This window comes from Lissotriton helveticus, chromosome 7 (assembly GCF_964261635.1).
Source record: "Lissotriton helveticus chromosome 7, aLisHel1.1, whole genome shotgun sequence".
Taxonomy (NCBI): Eukaryota; Metazoa; Chordata; class Amphibia; order Caudata; family Salamandridae; genus Lissotriton; species Lissotriton helveticus.
This window is the reverse complement of record NC_136068.1, coordinates 1586561883-1586588190: the sequence shown is the minus strand read 5'-3', so window position 1 is coordinate 1586588190 and position 26308 is coordinate 1586561883. Positions and strand designations below refer to the sequence as shown.

At 45.5% G+C, this 26308-nt stretch overlaps 1 protein-coding gene across 3 annotated transcripts in view; it reads left to right on the top strand.

Annotated features, from left to right (window-relative positions):
• The first annotated feature begins 1752 nt into the window (after window positions 1–1752).
• LOC144770543 (ferritin heavy chain B-like) overlaps window positions 1753–26308 on the top strand; it is a 52949-nt gene continuing 28393 nt past the window's right edge. Inside the window, exons 1-4 of one of the 3 annotated variants that reach the window (XM_078655147.1) lie at window positions 1753–2010; window positions 8232–8378; window positions 9990–10115; window positions 11063–11405. In XM_078655147.1, the coding sequence (XP_078511273.1) occupies window positions 1909–2010; window positions 8232–8378; window positions 9990–10115; window positions 11063–11218 (531 nt within the window). In that variant the 5' untranslated portion in view covers window positions 1753–1908 and the 3' untranslated portion in view covers window positions 11219–11405. Of the gene's footprint in view, window positions 2011–8231; window positions 8379–9989; window positions 10116–11062; window positions 11406–26308 lie in introns of those variants that run through there. The other 2 variants (XM_078655146.1, XM_078655145.1) reach the window with 2 other exon arrangements.

Genomic DNA, 26308 nt, shown 5'->3' with positions numbered 1-26308 from the left:
TACGCTTGCAGGCTTTTATAAGGTATGATAAATCGGGCCCTATGTTTCGTGTTGTCTTGCGCAATGCAACCGCAGAATCTTAGTAAATAGAACCCTTGGCATTAACATTGTGCAGATATTGCTCTCTTTCGTGGACCTTTCAATTATAGGTAGTTCTATTACCATGCTCAAAAGTTTTCATTTTATAACAGTAGGAAGGATGAAAAGCAGAGTCGTCCCTTGAGTTTAGGATGATGAAGATATATATACCGATATTTCTCCTGCGCTACTGTGCCAGTGTTAAAGTGTAAAGGGAAAGGACACAATCCAAAAAATAGCAAAATTCATAATCTAAAAGTAGGTCACCTGCAAAAAGATTTAATATGGTAATAGTAGTAATAAAATGTTTAGAGGCTGTGGCTACTTGCAGAATGTCGGTTTTTATAAGGTATGATAAATCGGGCCCTATGTTTTGTGTTGTCTTGCGCCACGCAAGTGCAGAATCTTAGTAAATCGAACCCTTGGCATTAACATTGTGCAGATATTTCTCTCTTTCGTGGACCTTTCAATGATAGGTAGTTCTATTAGCATGTTCAAGAGTTTTCATTTTGTAACAGTAGGAAGGATGAAAAGCGGAGTCATCCCTTGAATTTAGGATGATGAAGTTGTATATTCCGATATTTCTCCTGCTTTATTGTGGCAGTGTTATAGTGTAAAGGGAAAGGGCACAATCCTACATATCTTTAGCTGCTGGGGTGGCCGGAAGTGGAGTCTGTTGTAAGGAGCGTTCAGCATATTAAGTTCCTTGTTACAACACTTGAGATGCTTTCAGAATGTTATCATTTGAACCAGGACAACTGGATGGGAGGCCTCGACGAAAGGGGCCTCTCTGGGAAGTACATCAAGTAAACTCCATAAATATATCTCATGTTTCGTCATTACTTTGAGGAGAGGAAACCGCAACAAAGTCCAGATCAAGTGGTAGGAAGTGTGTGTGATGTGTATTTAGCCCACACTTTAATGGCACTGGTCCTCACAGTGTTGGTAAACCCTGACAAAACCAAACACAGGGACCGGTCTCCATAGCATGCTTAGGTACTTTTGACCGACTGCATAAAAAATACATAAAAGAGCAAATATATTTGCTTTGGTGTGCCGCATAATGAGATGGAGAGGGAACGTCCCATCGCCCCAACCCCACCTAGCATTGGTCTTGTGCTACGAACAGATGGGGTGGCTCATTTGGGGTAATTCACCTCCAGCTGGCTAAGCTGGGAAGTAGCAACCCTTATGATACCGCACCCAAATCCTCTCAGATTTCGTTTGCACCTGCAGAGATCTGTTTCCACTCTACACTCACAAGTCTGCTGGGACCGATCTGAACGTTCATCCGACAGAAGAACCACCATGTAAGTTCTTCTTCACCATTAGACATGCAATAGGACTGGACTGTCACAGTGATGGTGACAATTTTCATCGCGTGTTTTTGAAAACAGCTGAGTTACGCTGGCTCCAGTTCTGCTGCCCTTGCTCCTGCACTGGCAAGATTGAGCCAGATTACTGAAGAGAAACACGAGTCAAGCCACTCCCGAGATATGAGCCGGGATGAGAAGGGAGCCTCAGGTGTTCGGGTTTCCAAAACATTAGGATGATGTGCAAGAAAAGTGCTGAGTCACCATGAGAGGCATGACGCGCAGATGGACGAGCGCCTCTTCTTATTGGTGGGTAGCGCTGTCAGTCCCCTTCTCCCACCGCCCCTCCGGATATAAATACAGGCTCCGGGGGTTCTCTCTCCAGACCCAGCTCTGAGTTGTGTTCTTGCTTCAACAGTGTTTGAACGGAACGTGGCTCCGAGTCCAGCGCTCGCCTGAAAACTTCATCCATCTTTTACCTACAACTACCGCCGACAACCCCACCATCAGCAACGCCATGGAGTCCCAGGTGCGCCAGAACTACAACCGCGAGTGCGAGGCGGCCATCAACCGCATGATCAACACCGAGCTGTACGCCTCCTACGTCTACCTGTCCATGGTGAGTACAGGCGCCGTCTGTCCGTCTCGGCTCCCCATAGAGTAGAAACTGTCTGTCCCTACTATTCATTATGGCTGCAAGCTCTGTCCTTCCTCTCCGTAGTGAGTGCAAGTTCTGTCATTCCTGCACTCTCAACACCTAGCTATACGCCTTCTATATCTACCTGTCCATGGCTGGACAAGTCCCCAGAAGTGGGGAGGACTAACAAGGTTAGGCAGTATGCAAGTGAAATCATGACGCGTGCCATCACAGCTTATGATGTGACATTGCAAGTGACATCACAGGAAGTAACCTCACTGGAAGTAACATCACAAGAAGTGACATCAGATATTAAGAGCCCACACATATGTTTAACAGGTATATCATGAGTACATTTAAGCATATTATAAAACCTAACAAATTGGTCGTCTCACTCTCACATCTGGACAATCACCCAGACAATCTGCCGAACTGCCTCCAGCAAATTCACCACTGGATGTGCGAGTCATCGCTCAAGCTAACGGATCAAAGACAGAAGTCATGCTTTTGGGCAAGCAATGGACCACCATCCCCTCATCGGTCTGGCCAGACGTCTTCGGGGAAGTACCCACCCCGAAACAAGTAATTAAGACCTTAGGAGTCTGGCTGGAACCCGAGCTGTCTCTGAAAACCCAAGCAGCCAAAACAGCAGGCACCTGTTTTGGTCTCATGCGCTCCATCTGCAGGATCCTCCCACTACTTCCGCCCCTATCTAGGAAACTCTTGGTCCAAGTCTGATCCTTGCGCGGCTAGACTACAGTAACACGGTCTATCTGGGAGCTCCTGAAGCCACTATGGCTAAACTTCAGCGTACGCAAAACGCAGCTGCCCGGCTCCTTATGAATCTCCCTTCCAGAGTCTCAGCCAGACCAGCGATCAAGGCCCTCCACTGGCTTCCAATACGACAAAGGGTAGAATTCAAGGCCCTGTGCACCGCACACAAACTTCTCAACGGTCTCGGCCCTGCTATCCTGAGAGACCTGGTCACCCCCTACAAGGCCCCCAGGTCCCTACGCTCGGACAATGTGCGTCTGGCCAACGTCCCCAGATACAGGAAGGCACGCACCGGCGGTCGACGCTTTTCTGTAAAAGCATCCTCAGGATGGAACTCACTTCCTCGCCCCCTGAGGCTGGAACCCAGCCATCTCCTTTTCCGGAAAAAATTGAAAACGCTGCTGTTCCCAAAATAAAGTCCCCTCTCCCCTCTGGTCTCCACAAATGCTACAGCGCGGGGATGCCTCCGGGTCACCAGGCGCTCTATAAATCGCTAAATAAATAATAAATAAATAAATGAGATATGGAGTTGGGGTTGTATCCAAAAAAGGTGGAGCAATCCAGACACAAAATATGGGCCTCAACCAATACATTAATTTTTTTAAGTCCTGCCACAAAGAAATTGGTAACAAGGAGAAGCATGGTAGTAGATTTGTTATGCTTAATTGGTTACAAAGTCTACATTTTAAAATATTTGATTGGGATAAGGCAGCTCCTGCGAAGGTGCCCAGAAAAATCTCAGGAATTAGTAATAATGGTGAGATAACTCTGGTGGTTAATGCACTTGCTGGAAAAATCTGTGTTTTGTAAAGTCCCACATTTGAATCAAAGTAGTAGAGAAGGTAAATGTGTCTCCTCCAAAGAACATCAACTTACACCCAGATGACAGATTTTCATGTTATGTAGATAGTAAAGTGGGTTACTGCTTTTAACACTAAGATCCTTTTGTTACCTGCAGTTCATACATTGTAATCGTTCTAAAAGACCACAGTGAGGTATGAGGGAAATGTGACTCCTACACCTTGTAACCCTCCCTGTCTCATGTAACTCATTGTGTACATTGATTTACACATGCACATGATTTATTGTCAATGTATAATGTGTATGTTACGTAAAGAGCTTTGACACCCTGCATTGAGTTGCATAGCGCTATAAAAGAAGTACAATAGTGCTATTGAAATTGTTATTTGTGTTAATACTGGGACAGACCAACACACCTGGCATTCTTACAGTGCATGCATCTATTATATACAGTGGCTGAACAAAGGCAAAAGCTGCCTCTCTTAACCCGTTGACCACGGCTGGAATTCCGCCGCGGTATGGGTGATTTATGACTGGACATGGTCAGGACGGCCCCCGGCCGTCCTCCGCACACGCCCACCGTGACGTTGGACGGCCGGGGGCAGTCTGACGCACGGAAAGGGTTAAGGACTCGTGAAGAGATAACAAGCTGTGTGCCTCTGTGGCATTTACATTTAAGTGTGAGGTTCCAGGCCGCCTCCAGTCAGGATATTCAAACAAAAGGAGGCCTGATGGCCCTCAACTTCAGCCCAGCTGGAGGTGAAAAAAAAAGCTCCCTCGCTGCCTGCACATTGCTGCTGGGAATGAAAAGCAGACAACGTCCAGGCGCTGCTGAACACTTCCTGGTGTCTGAAAATTACGCCTGTGGGGCCCAACTTCTTGGCAGGGGGGATGGCATCCACCCTATGAAAAGAGTGGGTGGACGCCGTGTACCTGCGTGTACCCACGACTTGTGCCCTGTCCGTGGTGAGTACAGGCGCTGTCTATCCTTCTTTATAGTGAGTGGAAGCTGTTAGGCAGTGCATGTGTAGCCCTACGCCTGTCGCTTGTGCAGCCGGTAGGTGCTGTCACCTGTCTCAGATTGCCAGAATGGCACCCACCTTCAGCGGGTATCTCTACACTGGGGGCAGGGCTTTAAGTGGGCTGGGTCTCACGGGTGCTGAGCACCGGCAGTTTTTTTAAGGGGTCCTCAAAACGGGTCTTTATCGGGCTCTGTTTTGTGCACTGGCTGGCACAGGGGGTCTGTTTTTTTTCCGGACTTTATTGACCGCAGGCACATAATGTGCATGTGCTGACACCGCTCACTTCTCACTAGAGGAGAAGTTACAAAATGACGTCTTGCCGGGTGAGCGTTGTAGAAAAAGGGAAATCTTCTGAAGATAGTCCTTATCTCTCTGAATTTCCCTTCTCTTTTTGAAATTCAGGCGCAGAAACATTGTTGTGGTGTCACCAAGTGGAAGCTTTTTCAATACTATTATATACAAGTCATAGTTGCTGCTTATGTATCTTATGCAACCAACAACCATTGACAAAGACAATAGTCCTGACTCGTTGTAGGTATGATGTTACTTGTAGTATCATATATGTGGATGAAATGACAGAAACAGCAAAATACAAGTCCGGCTGCACACTATGCTAAGCACAGATTTTTAGCTTATGTGTTTTAAGCCACGCCCTTAATTACATTGACCACACCCCTTTGAGAGACACCCCAGTTTTTTCATCCCACTTAAAGCCCTGACTGGGGTCCATGTAGCTTTGGGGGGTTAGGTGATTTGACCACCCACAGCTCCTGTGTAAATGACATTGGTGGGATGTGTGCACTGAAGCCGCCTTCAACATGGTCTGCCACCGCACACTACGAACACGCCTCTACAACGCCGGAATCCAGGAGAAGGCCCTAGACTGGACATCCTCCTTCCTATCCAGCAGAACACAGAGTGTCCGCCTCCCCCCCCTTCCGCTCCGGAGCCACCGGGATCATCTGAGGCATACCCCAAGGCTCATCCCTCAGCCCAACGCTGTTCAACGTCTACATGGCACAGCTCGCCCACGTCGCATGACGGCACGACCTCAACAGCATCTCCTACACCAACGACACCCAGCTGATCCTCTCCCTCACAAAGGACCCCCACACCACCAAAACTATCCTCCACGAAGGAATGAAGACCGTCACCGACTGGATGAGGAACAGCCGAATGAAGCTGAACTCTGACAAGATGGAGGTCTTCATCCTCGGATCCACCCCCTCAGCCTGGGATGATTCCTGATGGCTGACTGCACTAGGAACACCCCCAACACCCACGACCACGCACGCAACCTAGGGGTCATCCTCGACTCTACCCTCTCCATGACAAAGCAGGTCAACGCCATCTCCTACTCCTGCTTCAACACTGTAATATCCTGCTATTCTCAATGTGAGGACTTTCCTCCACCATTGGAATGTTCATTGAAGCAGCTGTCAGAATGTTGGTTTTCTGCCTAGATAGTGACAGTTGGATGGGCTGAGCTACTACATGGATGCTCCTGGTGGGGTCTCCCTATGATCTCCAACTGGGTTTATTATGGACTTTACTCAACTACTCAATAAATTCACTTGAGAACTACCTACTAGTGTGGACAACATTACTACAAACACCCTTCGCATGCTCCGCAGGATCTTCAAGTGGATCCCCACTGAAACAAGAAGGACGGTCACCCAGGCCCTCGTCAGCAGCAGACTGGACTAAGGGAACGCCCTCTAAGCAGAGGCCCGGCCAAACTCCTAAGATGGCTCCAACCCATCCAGCATGCCTCCGCACGCCTGATCCTCGACATCCCTCGCCGCAGCCCGATCACACCCCACCTCAGAGACCGGCACTGGCTCCCTGTCAACAAGAGGATAACCTTCAAACTCCTCACCCAAGCACACAAGGCACTCCACAACACCAGACTAGCATACTTCAACAGCTGACTCAGCCTCTACACCCCCACCCGCAAGCTCCGCTCCGTAGACCGGGCCCTCGCCACGTCCCCCGCATCCAAAGAGTGACCGCCGGCGGCAAATCATTCTCCCACCTCGCCGCCAAGACATGGAACACCCTCCCCATCCACCTACGGCAGACCGAAGACCGTAAGAAGACTTCTCAAGACCTGGCTTTTCGAACAGTAGCAGCTTCCCCCCCATGCGCCTTGAGACCCTCACGGTTATGTAGTGTGCTTTACAAATGCTTGATTAATTGATTGACTTGTTGACACAGGCAGGAGTGCACTGGTTGTGTTTCGCGCTGCTGTTGGCTGACTTTGGAAAGAGTGCCTAGATTAGATCAGCATCTTGCGCATGAACCTTGCAAACTTAATTGCTTTGGCTGTGTAGGGGGGAAGTGGGGTTTGCAACGATGATGAATGGATAAAAACTTGAGAGATGTGGTAGTAGTCAAAACTCCCCTGGGGGTCAAGCTCGAGACAATCTAGGCCCAGTGGAATAATTACTGCAGCCCTGGGCAGGAGCAGTTACTTCATTATTGCAGTTCAAATCTATAGTTCTAGTTTTACTTTTCTCTCTCCTCATCCCACCGCACCCCCACTGCCTTAATTACGTTTCTGCAAGTCCACGCCAGCCCTGTACTTCGTGCTTCGTCCATGGAGAGAGGAGGATGTAGCCTTGGAGGGCGCTAGGTCCTTGTCTCTGTGTCTGCTGCGCCACAGTCGGAGAGGAAAGGCCTCTGATGTGCTTATACTGCTTCCAGGGTGTGCAGGAAGCAGATCTGTCGTCCTGCCCCGCCTCCATGATGGTTTGGGACCAGCACTCCCATCAGTGTCTGCTTGTACCGCCCTCCCTGTGATAGCGTCAGAAACAAGTGGTATGATTACACCTTCAGAATATATTAACATTTTTGAAAAACTAAAATCCATGCTTAAAACTGTGGGGGTAAATGAGTTGCCTGAAATATATGGTGAGGTGCCAAACAGAATTCTTTTAAGCCCTCTCCAAAGTCTGAAAAGTAATACAGTAGTAGATCAGAGGGCAGATTAGGGTTGGAATGCAAAGCCATTCATTTAGGACATCTTTAGGTGCAGTATCCAATTTAGAGACTTAGATTATGAGCATAGCAAGTGCTAAAGAAACTGCCCTTGTATGGACTTTCCGTGAAACTTAAAAAGGGTAGCCACAGTGAATGCACTGAAGATCCCCATAGGACTCCACCTCACACTCCTTGTTTTCATTTGGTCTAATAGTTTCTGAACCAAGCCCCAGAATTCACTAATAGGGTAGATAAAAGCCTAGGTGTGGAAGAGATTTACATGGAGTTCAATAGTAAACTTGCACCATGCAATCACTCAGTAAATAAACGTAGACACATGTAAAGAAGAGGACGCAAACCTACCAAAGTCTTCCAGGAAAGTGTCCTAGGAACACCCAGCTGTTAAGAACTGCTGTTTACTGGGCACCCCAGTTGGATCCCCACCAGTAATAGGAAGAGTGATAAGAGTTTATTGTAGTTAAACAAAAATTGGAGATATTGACCCTGAGGAGTGAAACGTGTTCCTGGATTAAGGACACTGCCTTGAGACTGCCACCCTATGACCATTCACTCAATCAATGCTGTGATTGGCTACTGATATTCTCTCTGATTTTCTGTCTCCAGTCCTATTTCTTTGACCGTGACGATGTGGCCCTGAGCCATGTGGCCAAGTACTTCAAGGAGCAGAGCCACGAGGAGCGCGAGCACGCCGAGAAGTTCATGAAGTACCAGAACAAGCGAGGGGGGCGTGTGGTTCTGCAGGATATCAAGGTGAGTGTATAGGAGGACTGCATTGGTATACAAAATTAATTGTTCATTCTCTCAAATTACATCCAAGTGTAAAGCTAGTTCTGTGCCTCCGCAATACACCTATCGACATCTGGTATGGATCCAAAATACTGAGTGGCCACAATATTGTGACCAAAATATTGATAGTTAAGTATGTATAGATTTTCTATAGCTAGCTCTATATAAGTGTTTATTGACTATAGAAATAGCTCCAATGTACCTGGATGTGGAGTTAAGAATAGTAAATCTATAGTTACCTATTAGCAGTTACCAACTTAATATTTTTGTTTTTGATGTTTTGGTCATGATATTGTGGCCACTGATATTCGATACTCTATGGTTTTGACTACAACTCCAACAGCAAAAACAACAGGTGATGGACAGAATGCAGAACAATGTCATACATTCACCCCAGTACAGAGATCTGGGCCTAAATCCATCGTTTTTTTGCTCACCATGCCATTCCAGTTTGAACCCAGCTATATGCAAATCAGCCTTGACCCTGTGCCCCATGGGAACAGTCCAGCCCGAACTGCCAAGCCAGGTCCTCCCTGGACTGGAAACAAGCATCCAAGGACCGGTTTCGGGCTTTCAGCCCTCATCAGCCTGGATAGCTTGATTCCAGTGGCATGGAGAGCACGGGACTCACGTCTGAGCATACCAGTCCCACTCGGGGTGACAAAAGCAAAAACAACAGGTGATGGACAGAATGCAGAACAATGTCATACATTCACCCCAGTACAGAGATCTGGGCCTAAATCCATCGTTTTTTGCTCATCATGCCTTTCCAGTTTGAACCCAGCTATATGCAAATCAGCCTTGACCCTGTGCCCCATGGGAACAGTCCAGCCCGAACTGCCAAGCCAGGTCCTCCCTGGACTGGAAACAAGCATCCAAGGACCGGCATATAGCCATGTCTGAACTGGGGTGGTATAGTGGGCTAAAGAACGGTGATGGATCAAACCCAGATCTTTTGACTGTTTGATTGGTTCAGATGCTCCGTCCATCACCACCCCCTTTTGTACCGCTTTGACTACAACTCCGCCATTCCTTTCCTTAAACCTAACCATTAATCGAATTCTAACTTTACCCTGATGCTAACCCTCGACCTAGTGCAACTCGTGCTGTACCTTAACAGAAACCTTTGTGCTGAACCTAAATCTAACTTCATGTTAATCCTAAACCTATAGCTGATCATAACCGATATCCCAACTGTAATATTCACTCTTAACCTTGACAACAACAAAAATAGTCAATTTGCTTAAAAATGAAATAGACTTCCGTCTATTGAATCTTCAATGTGGTGCATTCTTTGTATTGCTTTCTTTTATTGTCCTAATATAATCCCAATTGCACTTTGTACCTGCATAGAAGGAATCTACCTGAACCAAGAGATCCAGAGCGATCTGCCTGGTCACAGGAATGTCTTCTGTATGTGCTTTTTTGGGATCTTCCATCACCTCTTGTGCTAATCCTGTTTCCCTAACTGGTCCTCAGCTGAATACCTCCTCACCTCCTCACCACTTCCTATGTGTGCTCAGTCACAGCTTGTGGGCAACCAAGCTAAACTAACTCATTCTACAACTTTTACAGAAACCGGACCGTGACGAGTGGGTCAACACCCTGGAAGCCATGCAGGCGGCCCTGCAGCTGGAGAAGGCCGTCAACCAGGCCCTGCTGGACCTGCACAAGGTGGCCACCGATAAAGTCGACCCCCACGTAAGTATCCATGCGCTCGCTTTTCATTAGGACTATGGTCTTGGTTAGTGTATGAGTGAGGCAATGCTCTTCTCACCCCTCCCCCCATCCGCCCCCACCCCCACTGAGCACTGCATTGTCGTGGGGAGACCTGAAGACCCTTCAAAGGACTTCCCAGGGCCAGCTTCCTTCCACCCTCCTCTTCTGACCCGGTCACCCGCTAGACCCGGAAAGTAGGCACCATCTCCCTGTAGCTTGGTCTAGGAAGCATTTACTGCTTATTGCTGTCAGGTTCTTTCTCCCAGTAAGACACCTCACAAAAGGCTTTATATGGTATATGCCATTGCACCAATGCCAGGGCTGCTGCACCAGTAAGGGAGCCACTTAATAATTCACTCAAAGGCCAGAAAAATGTATTTTTTTCCTTTGTGTGGAGGAATGCTGCAGTACTAAATCCCAAGACTGTTGTTGGTGATAGCAGCAAGGAGATGAACAATGTCCAGTCACCTCACTCAATCTGTCGCAACCTGAACATGTTTTATGTAATACACGCCATGAGGCCAATTGGAGACCAGTCTTTTGTTGCCAGCACACTAATAAGCTCCATCTTTTTCAATGCCAGCCAATCCAAGCGACTCTATGCGATGTAAGCTTTAGCATTTTCGCTTAAAAACTAAACTTCATAGGCTTACACGCTCCCTCCCTCCCCCACCCCACCAAAGTCATTGCAGTGGTCGGTTATCCACAGTACTGGTTGGCTGCCCTGTGTAAAGAAGCTTGTAGGCTATTTACTTATTTATAAGCTCACTGACTCGTCCCCTACCCTTAAGCAATTTTTTCCTACATTGGATTTTCAACACCAGTCCTACTCTTTTCCCTTCGGATCACTCTGCCATACTTTCAGCCATGTGTTTTCAACCTCTTTCTGTTTCTTTAGTCTCATACCCTGGTTTTGTCTCTTTTCACAGCTCTGTGACTTCCTGGAGTCTGAGTACCTGGAGGAACAGGTGAAGGCCATCAAAGAACTTGGAGATTACATCACCAACCTGAAGCGCCTGGGCGTGCCGCAGAACGGCATGGGCGAGTACCTGTTCGACAATCACACCCTGGGGGAGAGCAGCTAAGCCCCCCAAGAGCGAACACCAGCCTGCTGCACCCACTCCCCCCGAACCTGCATTCTTCCATTATTTACACGACTGTGACATCATCTGAAGGCATGTGTGGGACAGGGTTCTTCTATATGTATCCAGGCTACCTGCAGCAGCTGTGCTTGTCAACATGTTTCAAGAAATAAAGGTTTTCAGCATCTTACTCGTTGTGATGGCTTCATACATGGATGAGGGAGAGCAACACGTTATAACTTGTTATTTGTAAGGGACATGAGTGTTCAAGGCATGGGTAGATGCTGCGAGTCTAGTGCCTTCACACAGAACTTGTGAGGTCCTTGTACAGGATGCAGAGGGCGTGTAAGTGTCTCAGGCCTTTGGACAGACGAGAATTAATGGTGTCAGATCTGAAAATAGGAGCCAGGCATCGATATAGAGGCATGTAAAGGTAGAGGGCATAAGTTCCACACATAGTCACAGAGGGTGCGAGAGTCCCATGCCTGGATAAAAAAGGAGTCGCAAGCTTCGGTACAGAAGGTGTGTATGTTTACGGCCCGGGGAAGGGACGGGGAGGGTCCCTGGGCTGTATGCAGAGGCTGAGGTTCCAAGGGCTGTGTGCAGGGGCACGCACCACTTTCAGGTCATCCTGTCATTCCTGCGAAGATGACTGTGAAGTCTACATTTAATTCCTACAGTTCCTCTCTGAACATCCTCTCTGTCATGGTAGTCTTAGCTCTTTCGAGTCTGGGATGTGAAATTGCTCTCTCCATCTCTCTAAAACTAAAATCTTTTTTTCTCCACACTCTCTGGTTTTGTAACCCCGTCCTTCATCCATTCTCGTTTTCACCGTATTCCTTCCTATCTTCTGTCCAAAATCTTGAAGTGATAGTAGATTCTGTTTTCTTTCTTTCTTTGCTTTGTTTTCAGCGTCCTACTGTCTGCACAATCTGGCCTTGCCTCGCTTTCCATGCTTCAAAAATAGATACAGCTCTTATTTTCATCCGTCTGCAATGTTGCTCTTCTCTCTGGACTTCCTGTTTGTTTTCCTGCAACCAATTATATCTTTAATTCATTTATGCTAATGTCAGTCAAATGTAATTTTACTTTTACTTTAGTCAACGCCTTCCTGTCTCTATCTTCTGGTGCTTTTCAATACGTTTTGCCTGACTCTGATAAAGGCCCTGCTCCGCCCCCAAGCTTGTCCTTCGCTACAGTTTTTTTTTTTACATTTCTTAGGTCTCGCTCTCACTTTTGAGTTATGTGTAATACTATTGTATGTGAAAGTTTTAACACATTTATTAAAAATGTCTCATACAATAATATAAAACATAACAAAAATCGCGCTTCCCTCTCTTTCGCCTCTTTGTGCCCTCTCACTCCCTGTCCGGCTATATGCCACAGCACCCTGCTTACTCCCTGTCTCTATTCTTTGCCCCGCTCTCACCCCGTGCGTCCAGCGCCCTCTGCCTGTCCGGCTCTATGCCACCGCACCCTGCTCGCTGTCTCTACTCTCTGCCCCCTTCCCCCCTCTCTCTCACCCCGTGTTTCCAGTACCTTCTGCCTGCTTAGCTCTATGCCACAGCACCCTGCCTCTGCACCCCCCTGCTCTCACTTTTTAGTTATGTTTTATATTATTGGATGTGAAAGTTTTAACACATTTATTAGAACTTTCACATACAATAATATAAAACATAACTAAAAACTTAAAAGATCCCGAAGGCGAGACCTATTGGCTATGCCAATGCTTGTTGCTTTTTCTATGCGTGCTGCAACCTGCAACACACATAGATAGAGCAAAATGCCATTAATGGTTGTTTATGTGCAGGAAGGTGTCCCTGCAGAATGCAGCACAAATAGAAGTAGCAAATCACCATTATTGATTGTTTGTGTGCATGAAGGGACGCCTTCCTGAACATAAACAATCATTCTCTGCAACGCAGGCACCTTTACACTATGGGACAAGGGTGACTGTGTTGGTGCTAGGGAGTTATTTTTAGCTCCAGCACTAGGGAAAACACAGGGGTGTGCTGTACACATCCCTGCATTTTGGATATGGCAGAGCGCAGCCCTACGAAAGGCTCCGCCATTTCCTTATAAATATGCCCCCAAGTGTGAAGGCCAAAGACCTTAACACAGAACTTCAGAGGTCCAAGCTCCACGGCACAGGAATGAGAAATACCCCTTCTGGATAAGGAGGGTGTGAATCAATGAATTTCCACGTGCCTGTGGACCCTCCAAAGAAGCATTCTATTTCTTCATGCCTTTAAACTAACTCCTTATCTAATTATACGAAAATAGATGGTCCATGACGTTCTATAAAGACATGGGGCCAGATGTAGGTAGGCTTTTACCGGTCGGTAACGGCCAAAATCGGCTGTTACCGACCGGTAAAAGCCTTTTCCTATGTAGGAGGCTATTTTACCGATTCGGTAAATAACAAATCGGAATTTACCGATTGGGTATTTACCGAATCGGTAAATGAGATGTAGGAAGCACTGAAAACAGTGCTTCTAGGCTTTAAGAATTCGTTATTTACCACCAACTATTAGTTGGTGGTAAATAAGGAATTCCTATGTAAATGCATAAATGTGCATTTACACCTGTGCCATGTGACAGACATACATGTATGCCACATGTGCACACCAGCACTAATCAGGGGTGCAACAGGGTGTCAAAGTGACACCCTGCCACCCTTGAATTTTTCGGTATTTACCGAATCGGTAATTACCGATTCGGTAACTGACCAAATGCCGAAACGGTAATTACCGATTCGGTAAATACGGAATCTTACCGATTCTGTATTTTTTACCGAATAATTACCTACATTGCATTTACCGATTCGAAAATACCGAATCGGTAAAATTCGGTATTTTTGAATCGGTAAATCTAAATTACCTACATCTAGCCCATGATCTTTTATTCCGATTCATGTGGCGCAAGTTAGGTGAGATATAAGTAGTGTGCAGAAGTGTCTTTGCACAGGCTGTAGATGGGTGACGTTGTGTTCTTAGGCCAATGCTTAAGGCCCCAAAGTTTGAATTGGGAGTGAGCTGGTGAACACAGACTGTCCCATTAGACCCCTCTTTGCTTCACGCCATGATCCTTACGGTCTATCTACCTATTCTCGCCAATGGTTTTTATCCATGCTTACACTAGTCATGTCGCTGTTTTTCTATCTTTCTCTTCCTCCCCCCGCACTCTTTCTCTTTAGCCCTACTCATAGGCCTTCATCCTCATATGAGTGTGGCCTCACCACCTGCCCCAGGCTCCTGCCCCTAAGTGCACTCTGAATGAGTGGGCTGTTGGCGCTACTGGTAGAAGATTGTGGTGTAGCGATTCTCAAGTAGTTGCACCCTTAAAGTGCTGGATGTAGGATAAGGCGCAATGCCATGGGGAACCTGCTTTGTTCGTAGAAGAGTGACCATACAGGTGAAGCCTTGTCACAGTGGGGAGATGGTGGGAACTCTAGTGGCAGTAAACCATGAGTTACGTGCACAAGTGAGGGTAACAAGAGTAGGGGGCAGTGGACAGGGCATGATGTGCTGCAGATGAACCTGTGTGCACCACACAGACGGGAAAGGCTGGAAACACCGGGCTTTGACAGTAACCAGCTGTTCTAGCAGCTGGCCGAGTCCAGAAAAAGTCACAAACAATACCTTCCCTGAGAAGGGCGCCATTCAAACCGTTTTCAACAAAGAGAAGGTCTAACCACGAGAAGATGAAAAATTAGTCTTTGGGGCAAAATTCTCTTCCTTGTCCTCCTCACCTCAATGGATGGCTGTCCCATCTCACTGAAGAATCCCTAACGGCAGGGTCTTGCTTGAGGACCCCTATGCTTATCCCATCCTGGGGTGGTTGGGACAAAGGTTGTGTCTTGGGCAGACAGGTCAGAGGCTGCAGGACGCTGGGCATCCAGTTACCGCCTGCACTGGAGATGCCCGCTAGGAGAGAGGGGTAGACTTGCCCATGGCCTTTGGAGCTGGGGCAGAGACCCAAGGAGGTTGAGCATAAGCCAATCTTTCCTCATTCACACACCCCCGAATCAATCACAGTGCCAGCAGGCAGCGAGGTGTCAGCACTGAGGGTCCCGCCTCCCATGGATTTCTAACAAAGCCGAATCTGTCAAAAGGTTCCTATTGAACCCTTCCCTCCCAGAGTCTGTGTAGCCAATAGAGAGACAACAACTTATCTGATGTCACTAATACTCTTTGACTGTGTAACCAATAGGGTCCTAGCGCCTGCCTCCTTCTAAAAACATCAGTGAACCATTACCTAAATGGGCCGAAGCTGTCACCCAGCCGTGCTGTAGCCTGGGTCTTTATTAGTGGGCTCGGGTCGCTTTAGGGCCTACCTTGGTTAGGGCTGTTACGTGTTATGAGCCCCAGGGATCCAGGAGTTCATGTTAGCTCTTCCTCCAGTTTGATTGTAGCTTATTGTAGTATCATAAAGAAATGAATAGAAGAAGAATTGTAGTAAAATGAAGTTAGATTTATTCCATGGGAAAGAGCACATCCATGAACATCTGCTGCCAGCATCCACAGTCACTAACTGTCCAAACAGCGATTAGATCATGGAACTAAGAACGCAAATAATCAAATGGATACATGCAAGTTAAAGGGGAAATGCATAACATAAAATAGCAACAAAACCATTTCATTGAAAAGCAAGATACTACATATCCTCCCTTTTTCAAACACAAAAAAATAAAAACAACTCGTCCTTTTTCCCTTAAAAAAAAAATATTTAAAAAAAAAAATTATTTGCAAACTATAAATTCCTTAAATTTCGTTGACCTCATCTAAATCATATAGCACATTTCCTTCTTGTTCATCCAACTAGGATTATCTTTAGATAAAGGTACATGTACACTGCATCTCATAAAATAAAATGGACTTTAACCCACAGATGGATGTGGTGTTGAACGATAAGCCCATAACATTTTCAACAAATAATTTTCCCATACTAGTATTGACTTAAAACATAACTGTATGGTGCAAATATAATTCTATTAAGTCTTTCTGCAACACCAATGCAAGAAGGGTGATATAATGGAAACAATTTATGCTAAATTCCATTCGAAACGAGGAAAGATTGCAATTCTTTAGACATGAATTGTGCACCACTATCGGTAAGTAAAGTAAAGATGAAGGACAACCGTCTTGTACAAAGATTTTTTTTTGTTGCATAAACTCAATCAAACTGGACAAATTAATTTTATTCACTACTTTCAATTCAAACCATCCAGAAAGTATCTTTGGAATAGCCCCCTATGTGAAAACCCTTTGAATTTACCAATCTTACCTGAGAAAACGTTGGGAAACCCTTTTAAGACCCTATTTATTGTTTCTTCACTCTCTTCAGTAACTAGAACTTGTTCCGGACTGTTGGGGTTAAGAATAATATGTAAAGATTTTTCCACCCAAGAATAGACAAACCATCAGCAATGATATACAATTTACAGAACACAGTACGATTTTTAAATTAAAATATTAAAGAATGGTACCCCAACATTTCAATATTATTACTAGTCTAACTTTTTTTTTTTTAAATATCAGTAGACACTAAATGAAGACCTTTCTCCCAAACTTCTTTGTTAATTAAAGTGAACGGAGAAGCTGAGTCCGCAGCAACCTGTAAAGGAATTCTGCCAAAATTTAACCATAGATAAAGGTTAACTTTTACTATTCTCATTAACATCGAAGTCTGAATCATAATCAGAAGAGTCAGAATCAGTAACACAAGCAACTTTAGGTTGTTGAGATGAACTCCTGTTGCAAACTTTAGCATAGTGTCCCAAAATTCCACAATTGGAACACTTAACAGATCTTGCAGGACATTTTTCAAATCCCGCGTTTTGATTCTTGTCACCACATCGAAAACAAGCAAAAGAAGAAGATTCATTTCTATTAAAAGATTGTTTGTATGACGGTTTCTGGTAAGAAGAATTCCTATTACTTCTTTTTATAGATGTATCCTTACTATTTTTGCTGACAGAAACCTTATTAACAGTAGGAGTAGAAGTAGTAGTGATAGACTCTGATTGGTCTGACAAGGCTTTTGAACTTCTATCAGAAAGTTCAGATTTTTAAAAAAAAGCGATAACATCCTTCAAAGAAGATTCTCCTTCAATCCAAAGTCTATCTTGAATGCTTTTATTTCTTGAGCAAACTACAACTTGATCCCGAATAAGTTCATCATGCAAAACTCCAAATTTGCAATGCAGAGCTAATAATTTTAATTGAGAGACGTACTCCTCTACAGATTCATTTTCCAATTGTTTCCTTTTGAAGAAAGCACGTCTGGTGACCCCAATACACACTGTAGGGGAATAATGTTCGGTTAAATCTGAAATTGCAGTCTTGAAAATATCTAAATCTTCTGACCTTTCTGGTTTTGTCATTTGATTATACACTCTTAAACCTTCCGGGCCAAGACTATGCAAAAGCATCCTTATTTTACGCACAGGTGTTAAAGTTCCAACATTATCCTCAAGAGTAGCGATATAATTAAGAAAATACTCCTTCCACTCAGGCCACTTGATGATAGGTTCACCAGGAGATGTTAAGAATTCTTTTGGAGTACTAATATTAATATTAATACATGAAGCAGAATTAGCATTGACAGAAGAAGTACTTGTAGAAGCAGGATTAACACTAGAATTAGTGTTACTCATTTTACTTGTAAACGTGAGCTACTTGAAAAATCAAAATTTGTTATGAATCAATAATGTTGTTAAAAATATTGTAAAGTCAAGCTGGAAATCGTTGTAAAAATTATGCTGAAAATAAACTTACACTGAGGCTTTAGATTGCAGAAAACAGAGTGTGAAATCACGAAGAAAGTACTTAAACTCTGGCTTTAAATTGCAGAAAACAGTGTGTGAAATCACGAAGAAAGTACTTACACTGTGGCTTTAAATCGTAGAAAACATGAAGAAATAAGTATAAAGATGTGCTCTTTGAATTCACTCGTAACTTTTTTCCTGAAAAATCCAAGATGGCAGCACGTACTCAACGTGAGGTTACACAACGTGACCTTGTTGTGCCGGTGGTAGCGCTGAAAAGCGTCAGAGGTTGCTTAGCAACGTGCAACGTGTTACGAGGTGCGAGCGCTTGATCCGTGCACACACGCGTTGCTAGGAGTCTGACAACAAGGATAAGCGCGCAGAACGGCAAACTTAATTCAAAGGTAAACACTATCGAAAATGAACACTATGACGTTAATTTTCAAGGAAATGTCGAGTTATCTTCCAAATAGAAGCAAGAAATACTGAAATCACTCACGCTTTTGTGAAAAGGTTTCTTCTTTTTTTTCCCTTTTTTCCAGAATACACAACCAATCAGCATATGTAGTACTGTCGATGTGAAGTAAATTATTCAAATATTATGCCGCAAACTTGATAGAAGTAGAAGAAGAAAATGCTGTAAGTGCTGTCGTATTAAATTCATTTGTAGAAGAAGAAATTTTCCGAAATTGCCATTAAAAAAAATCCAACTTAAAAAAAATTGATTCAAAAGGAGATGATAAGCCCTTTTTTTCGGATCCCATATATCGTCGCCAATTTTGTAGTATCATAAAGAAATGAATTGAAGAAGAATTGTAGTAAAATGAAGTTAGATTTATTCCATGGGAAAGAGCACATCCATGAACATCTGCTGCCAGCATCCACAGTCACTAACTGTCCAAACAGCGATTACATCATGGAACTAAGAACGCAAATAATCAAATGGATACATGCAAGTTAAGGGGAAATGCATAACATAAAATAGCAACAAAACCATTTCATTGACAAGCAAGATACTACACTTATTCTGGGGAGGTGTGAATATGTGCAGTGGCCTGCCCAAGTCACTAGGGGCCAGATGTATCAAAGGGTTTTACCCATTCTGTGTCTATGGGAAAATGTGGTCATACATATGGTCCTAGGTCCTTGCTCCGGCGGGGAGAAATCACCTTGATGTCCCAGTCCTCCCAACCCCTTACATGAATATAGGGTAGAAGAAGGCCTCGCCAAGGCCTGTGGTGTCAGGCACCTGGTGGCCCTGTCTCCCGAGCATCTTGGTGTCTGTTTGTGACTGAAAGAAAGTCTGTGTGGAATGGGTCCACGCACTGAAAGTAACAGAACTAGGGCTAGATGTATCAAAGGGTTTAACCCATTTTGTGTCTTTGCGAAAATGCGTACTTTTTTTTGTTGCAGATTTATATAGCGCAAACTCGATCCGAGGGTATTAGAGCGCTTTACATAAGCACCAGTTACATTACACAAAGACAAATTCTTCTTTTGATAGGCACTGGGAGATTAAGTGATTTGACCAGAATCACAGGAAGCTGAGACGACGCCGAGGTTCCCCGGCTCCAAAGTCGCCAGCTCTGGCCGTAAGGCCACATACTCTCCCCAGAGGTTGCTTATATATCTATATAGTATATGTGGGCCCGGGTGTGTCAACCACGTCACCATAGAAGGCTAGCTACGTCTGGGTGGATGGCTCCATGCTGTCAGTGCGCAATCCATGCAGGGGGCCAGGGCAGCGTCAGAGGTGACAAGCGACCGCAGGGCGACTGGGTGTCCTGCGCGTACAAAATAGGCCCAACAGTAAGTGGGGGATTACACCCTCCTCTCCGGACCCGTCCATCATGAACCCTCCCAGGATGAAACTGGACCACTGCTGCGGTTACTGGAAACTGATGCCGCGCAGTGTAATGATGCATTTCACAGCTCCAGCACTCGTGCGGAATCAGACAGAGGACCAACTTCTCATATATACGTGGTCCTTTCGCAAGGTGGGGCCAAAGTCAGTAACCAATGCATCTCTGTGAACCACATACCGTGGTTCACCTCTAGGTATTAAGGCTCGTGCCACAGATATAGTGCACTGCCCCGGTCTGTGCTGCTGGGTCTGCTGAGCACAGGCTGGGTCAGTGCAGCCGCCACCTCGCACCTTCATGGGGGGCAGCCATTGTTGAAATGCATATCGGCTGTTTGAAGACCCTGCTCTTCCTTTCACTGAGCAAACAGCAACCAGGCCTGCATTTCAAAGGAGAGAAGGGCGAAGATCTCCCTGCAGGTGAGTGCAGTGAGTGACTGCAGCAGACTACAGAGGTATGCTGGAGGAGCTGGAGGGGCCAATCTGCCCCTTTATTCCCCCTTCCAATTGACTGTGTGCCTCCTCTATCTGGAGCACAGTCACTGCACGTCCTGATGGCCTCTTTACGGCTCCAGCCACGTCTATAATACAACAAAGGCGCAAAGGCAACAGATTCCATTTGCGTAGGGCCCCATCCATGCAAACGAGCAAGTGTCCCTTAGAATATCGTCAGCACTACTCAGGACTGGCGCCTTCTGTATTACAGACTGTGCCGTACCAGCATTGTAGGCCAGGAATACCGAAGTACCCCCTGGATGCACACATGCCCATTGACCCCCTGGGAGACTTTTGATAACATGGCCCCAGATGTGTCATAAGTTACCATGATCAGGGTTTTGGCCCTCTTATTGCCTCCACAGAGAGGGGCGGTCTGCTAGTACAGAGCAGGCTCCGCCCCTGCAGGATCACCTGGCACAATCTCCGATATACTTATTGGTCAAGTACCGCAGTGCTCTAGAGTGTCCTGTGCTTGGTCTACCATCTGCAATTACTGACACTTTGCCTGGGATACAGGCACATTTTTGGAACATTGTGCAGCTGCTGGTCTTGAGGGGTAGATTAGGTTCATGGTTTGTCTTGAGAGTGTTCCTACTGCAGTGTGTAGCCTGCTGCTGGTGGCTTCAGAAACACCATCAGCTGTCCAATGTGCGGTCGATGGTTCCTAGTATCACTTTGCCCATACAAGATCCATTCTACTTACTGTGGAACTTTCTCACAGTGATGTTGGGGTCTGGGTCCCTGTGATCCTCTTTTGTTTTTTCCTCCCATTCTGCCCAAAGCCTCAGAGCGGGCCTGAGTCTTTTGGTTAGAGGTCCTACTCCTTGATTCTTTTCGTTTTGAGTTTTATTCTGCGCAGCATTCTTGAGTGGCATCCTTGTATGCCACCTCCAGGTCAGAACTTTAGTTCTTTAAATAGCTCATCTCTGTCTGAGCCCTTACCATGGCCAGGGATACCAAAACAACTGTCCACTGGCATCTCAAACAAGCATTAATTAGCATACAGTGGCATACATTTGAGTACAGCTGTAAGCACGCGTTCTGGTGGCTACATGTGGACTGTAGCTACACTATGTCTTCTGGTGTGGATTCAGGTTCCACTATATGCCCAACAGAGTTTTCAGCTGTCTACCATCCCAGAGGCGATAAAGGGTTATTTTGGCCTTCATTACCCCTATCAAACCGAATGCTACCTTGATCACCTTACTTTCATCTGCGTGATCCAAAAGCAAGCTTGGTGCCCACCTGTAGTCGGCACTTCTGACACTTTGTGAGAACCTTTGCCAAATAATGTTTGCAATGTAGAAGCTATCTGATCCTGATATAGGTAAGCCTGTGCCTATGTGGTGAAGTGACCTGTGCTTCTGAGGATGTTCTCAATGCCTTTAGTGTCACCGGTTAGTGACCGCAAGCCCCTGCAGACCAGAACCTTTGGCCCAGTGTTCTGAAGAAGGTAACTTTTTGATGAATTCTTTAGCTGAGAATTTCTGACAATGCATTATACATAGTTTGTACACTGCTTCCCTACTTCTATTGGCAGGTAAGTCAAGTAGAAATGTCTTCAGACAACGTCAAAGGTTTTGTCATACCTCAGCTGCCCACTGTCTGTAACGTGCCCTGTGTTTTTTTTTAGCACAAAACAGCCACCGGTAGGTGCCTAGTGGCAGATTTTGAGTTTCTCTGTGCAGCTTTGCTCCATTACTCATTGGCTTGCGTGTGTGTGTATGTGACTCGCGGTGTTATGGGCCCCACCAATGAGTAAGAAATATTTGCTCCTGAGTTAATTGAGATGAGTATTGAGGGTTGTTGGAGAGCCGCGCTGGATCAAAGGCTGTTCAATCAGAAGAGGCTGCTACAGGGCTGCTTTAACTAACTTCAGAATAATAAGTTCTAAATCTACTTTCCTGTAATAGTTATAATAAATCCGACCTTGACAAGTTGTTGGATTTATTTTAACCATTATTTCATACTTTAAATGATCTTGCTAGCTGGCTTCAATCAAAAGTTAGACTTTATTAAGTTTAATAAAGCATTCTCATGTTAGCCTTTGGGGCTAGCAGCATACAATGGGGAAAAACGATGTTTGCTGTTTTTCCCTGTCAGGGCATATAAAACATATTTTATAATGTCCCTGCTTTTTTTAACAAAGCATCCCACCCATGAGTCACGTTGGGCAAACCTTAGTGGTGACTTATATGTAATAACATTTTAGTTTTGGACTTTGAAAGTACTTTTAATTCCCAAGTATAATATGGACATAGTTTTATTTTAAAACCAGCATGCAAGGCAGGCCTGGCTTTAAAATAACACCACACATCCCAGCAGTACACACTTAAGTGAATTAAGTCCACTAGGGTCTGGAAACCTACGTGCCCTACCATATACTAGAGACTTACAGGTAGGCAGTCTTGGCCAATTTGAATTATACCAATTAACATATACCTTTTAAGGATAGAGCACTGGCCCTGGGCCTGGTTCACAGAGCCGAGAGCTCTTTCAGAGTCAGTAACCACCACCATCAGTCAAAAAACAGGGGTGATCAGGGCAAAAAGGATTACTTTCCTACAAATAACACCAAGAAGCACAAAGTGCCAATGAGAGTAGATGGTCACTGTAGACTTGGAGCATCGTGCAGTTTGACACTTACCGCAATGGAGTGTGGGTCGGATACACCAATCAGGCTTGTCCTGAAAAAAGATTTTACTTTCTGACTATAGTTCATTAAGTCCCAATCTACCACATAAGTACACTTTTAACACCTTGAATGCTACAGCAATTCCTGCTCGGTGCTGAAGGCTTCAGATTTACATTGTTCATGACGAGCTCAGCTCGTCATAAGCACACGACCAGTGTACTGCATGACGAGCTGAGCTCGTCATGAGCAGGGAAGGGGTTAAAGACCCCAGGACATCAGGGGAGGCACTTAAAGTCTTAGAGAATGTCAGACAGAGGCCACCAGCAGGGTCCAATTGAGGTTCCAATTGTCACTGATCAGCTATGCAGTTGCAGGAAAAGGCCTCTTCTTGTGTCCCTGCAGCTTTAGCAGGAGGTGAGCCATATGACCCTTGGAGGCCACTTCTTTGTATCTGGTACAAGCGAGAGCAGGTCTAGCCCTTCGGGGTGTTCTCAAGTCGCAGACAGCAGGTTCAGTCCTCTTATGATTTTTCTAAGATCCATGAGTGTTCTGGAGGTGCCTGGCACAAGCTTGTGGGTTGGATAGACTCCTGGGCACGCCCTAACCAATTGGGTATAGGTTCCTGGGGCCATCCCTACCCACTATGGGCATTTTCAAGATAATGAAAGTCTTTGGCCACACAAGTAGGACTCCAGGAGCTGGGGTGTGCATGGTAATCTCTGTGTCCTCCCACATCTAACACTAAAATCTAGTTCCTGCCAGCCACTGTACCCACAAAGAACCCAGAGACAGAAGTCTGGTAGTACAAAAGAGGGTTCATCAACAACCAGTCAATGTTTACATTGTTATGGCATCCTGGTACCCTTCCTTTCAGTGTACCCCCAGTGTTATATGAAAACCACAACAACAGAAGTCTAGTAGGTCAAGCAGGGTTCATCAGCAACCATACACTGGATATGCAAGAACTGTCTTGCCAACCTCTTCTCTACCTTTCGAGGTCACCCCACAGTGTTACATGTAAGCCCAGCAGACCTGTCAAGGAGGATTTAACACCCAAGCAGGATTTGACACTGTAATGTCAAAAAGGATGCTCACTGCCCTCACCCTGCATACTCAGTAAGATTCAGAGGAGCCAATTCTGCCCATTCGGGTCAACCTATTGTTTGCTCATGGGAAGCATTTCAGACCTTTTCCACATATATTCAATTGGTAATCCTTGGCTGGGGGAAGTTATGCTATTACAAATGAGCCCCCAGGAACTTCAGGCAGAAAAAATGTAACTTTGCAAAAGTTAATTTTCCTTAATATTTATTACACATCCAAATCCACCATTGAATTGAACTTTTAATAGCTATTAAAATAGTTGCCTAATTCTTTTCTAGCCTGCCCAAGATACAGCATTAGGATTTTAATCTGGACTCTGGTTTTCTGTATAGGACAGCTCGGCCTGCCACAGTGAAAACAGCTTTGGGTGGTAGTCACTATAAGGAAACATTAACACTAAGTTGCTAATTATTATTCTTTTAAATAACATCCACCCTGCCTTTTGGACTACAAGACCTACATAGGGGTGACTTATTATTATTAAAAAGAGACATTTTTACCTGTCAAAAGGGTTTCTTTTGACAGGTTGAATTGCAGTTCTTACATCGCATACAGTCAAACTACAATGGTAGGTCTGAAACCATGTTCTCACTTCCACTGGAATGGATGGCACAATAGGTGTTGCAGTACACTAGTGGCATTTAACTTCCAGGCCCTGGGTACATCTACTACCATATATTAGGGACCTATTTTGCACCATGCACTGGTCACGAAAAGAAAACAAAATCTATTTTGCACTTCTTAGTAAGTACTATTTCCTCAACTACACTGGAATGAATGACCCAATTGTGACAATATTAAAGTAATTCTAGAGCACAGTTATGTTATTTTATGTTAATTGGGTTTTGACATAGCACGCGACTTGTCCCTGAAGGGACATCTCAGCGCATTAGCGGGTAGGAAATGAGAGGGTGTAATGAGATCAGCTTGCTAGAACAGCCATGTTTTGAGATGTTTTTTAAAACCAGAAAAGCTAGAAGATGTACGAATAAACAGCAGGAGTGTTTTCCATTGAAGCGTGGCAAGATAAGAAAATGCCCAGCCTCTTTATTTTGACGTGCAAATGCATCGAGGGTGTAGCAGAAGTTGATTTTTTGAGCAGTTTTCACAGTTTCCTGCTGCCTGCCTCTGGGGTGGGGGGGCGGAGACTCCATTTCCCGACACCACTAAGTGGCGCGCACGCCGCCTCGGTCCGCGCCAAGAGGCGCTTTTACACCGGCCAGGGTTCCCACCGCGCGGGCGCGCGTGGGTGGGTCAGGGCCAAGGGCGGTCCCGTTTGTGCCCGGCCGAGGCTGGGCTGGGCCCATTCTCTTGGCCTGCCCTTGGAAATCATTCATTTCGTCATTGGAGCACCGCCGTCTTCACCATTTTGCACTCCTGACCAGCTGTAGCATCCCCAGTCGCTGAGGATAAGGTAGGAAGGTGTTTGGCCTTTCCATATTTACACCTGCATATGTATTAATTACGCGGACTGTACGGGAGTTGCACTTTGAGGTATTCTGGTCTCATTACTTGTCAAACTTATAACTGAGTCTGCTATATTTACTACATTTTTCAGAGGAACACCAGAGCAACAACCCGCCAGCCAACTAAGTACTTTAAACTGCAAACAACTAGATTTATTATGGTTAGGCGTAAGGTGACAGTAGTCCCTGGGAGGGCCGCAATAGGCACCTCCTCCTCAGTGACCACTATGGTTTCGTTCCTCCAGTGTGTTGCAGCAGTCATGGACAAGGAGATCTAGCTGGTTAATCGGCGTCTCTCCAGTTCTCCTGTGACTGCCCCACCCCCTATGCACGCAGACACACACGTATCACTGGTTAGCGCTGACGACGATCCCCTCTTTCCTCAGAACAACACTGGGCTGCACGGCATTAGTGGACAACTTGATATTCCACAGCCCAACGTCTACCCCTTTCTCCTGCCATTATTATTAACACCCATGGGGTATTGAAGCAAACTCGATTCAAGGGCAAGCAGCAAGTGGCGCCGGTGTCTAACCCCCAGCAAGTATATGGTAACATCAAAAGTATCCAGGCAAGGGAGCCTATTAATGGTTGAGCCAGGTGGTTCCGGGGCTGGGACTGGGACAGGCACCAAGAGGAAATCACAAACAATGGGGTGCAAAGCCAAATTATCAAAACTTAACCCGCTCCCCAAAGACCCTGGTATCACGCCAACATTGTCCAAGTTAGATTTGATGGGTGCACTGGAATCCTTCCAGAC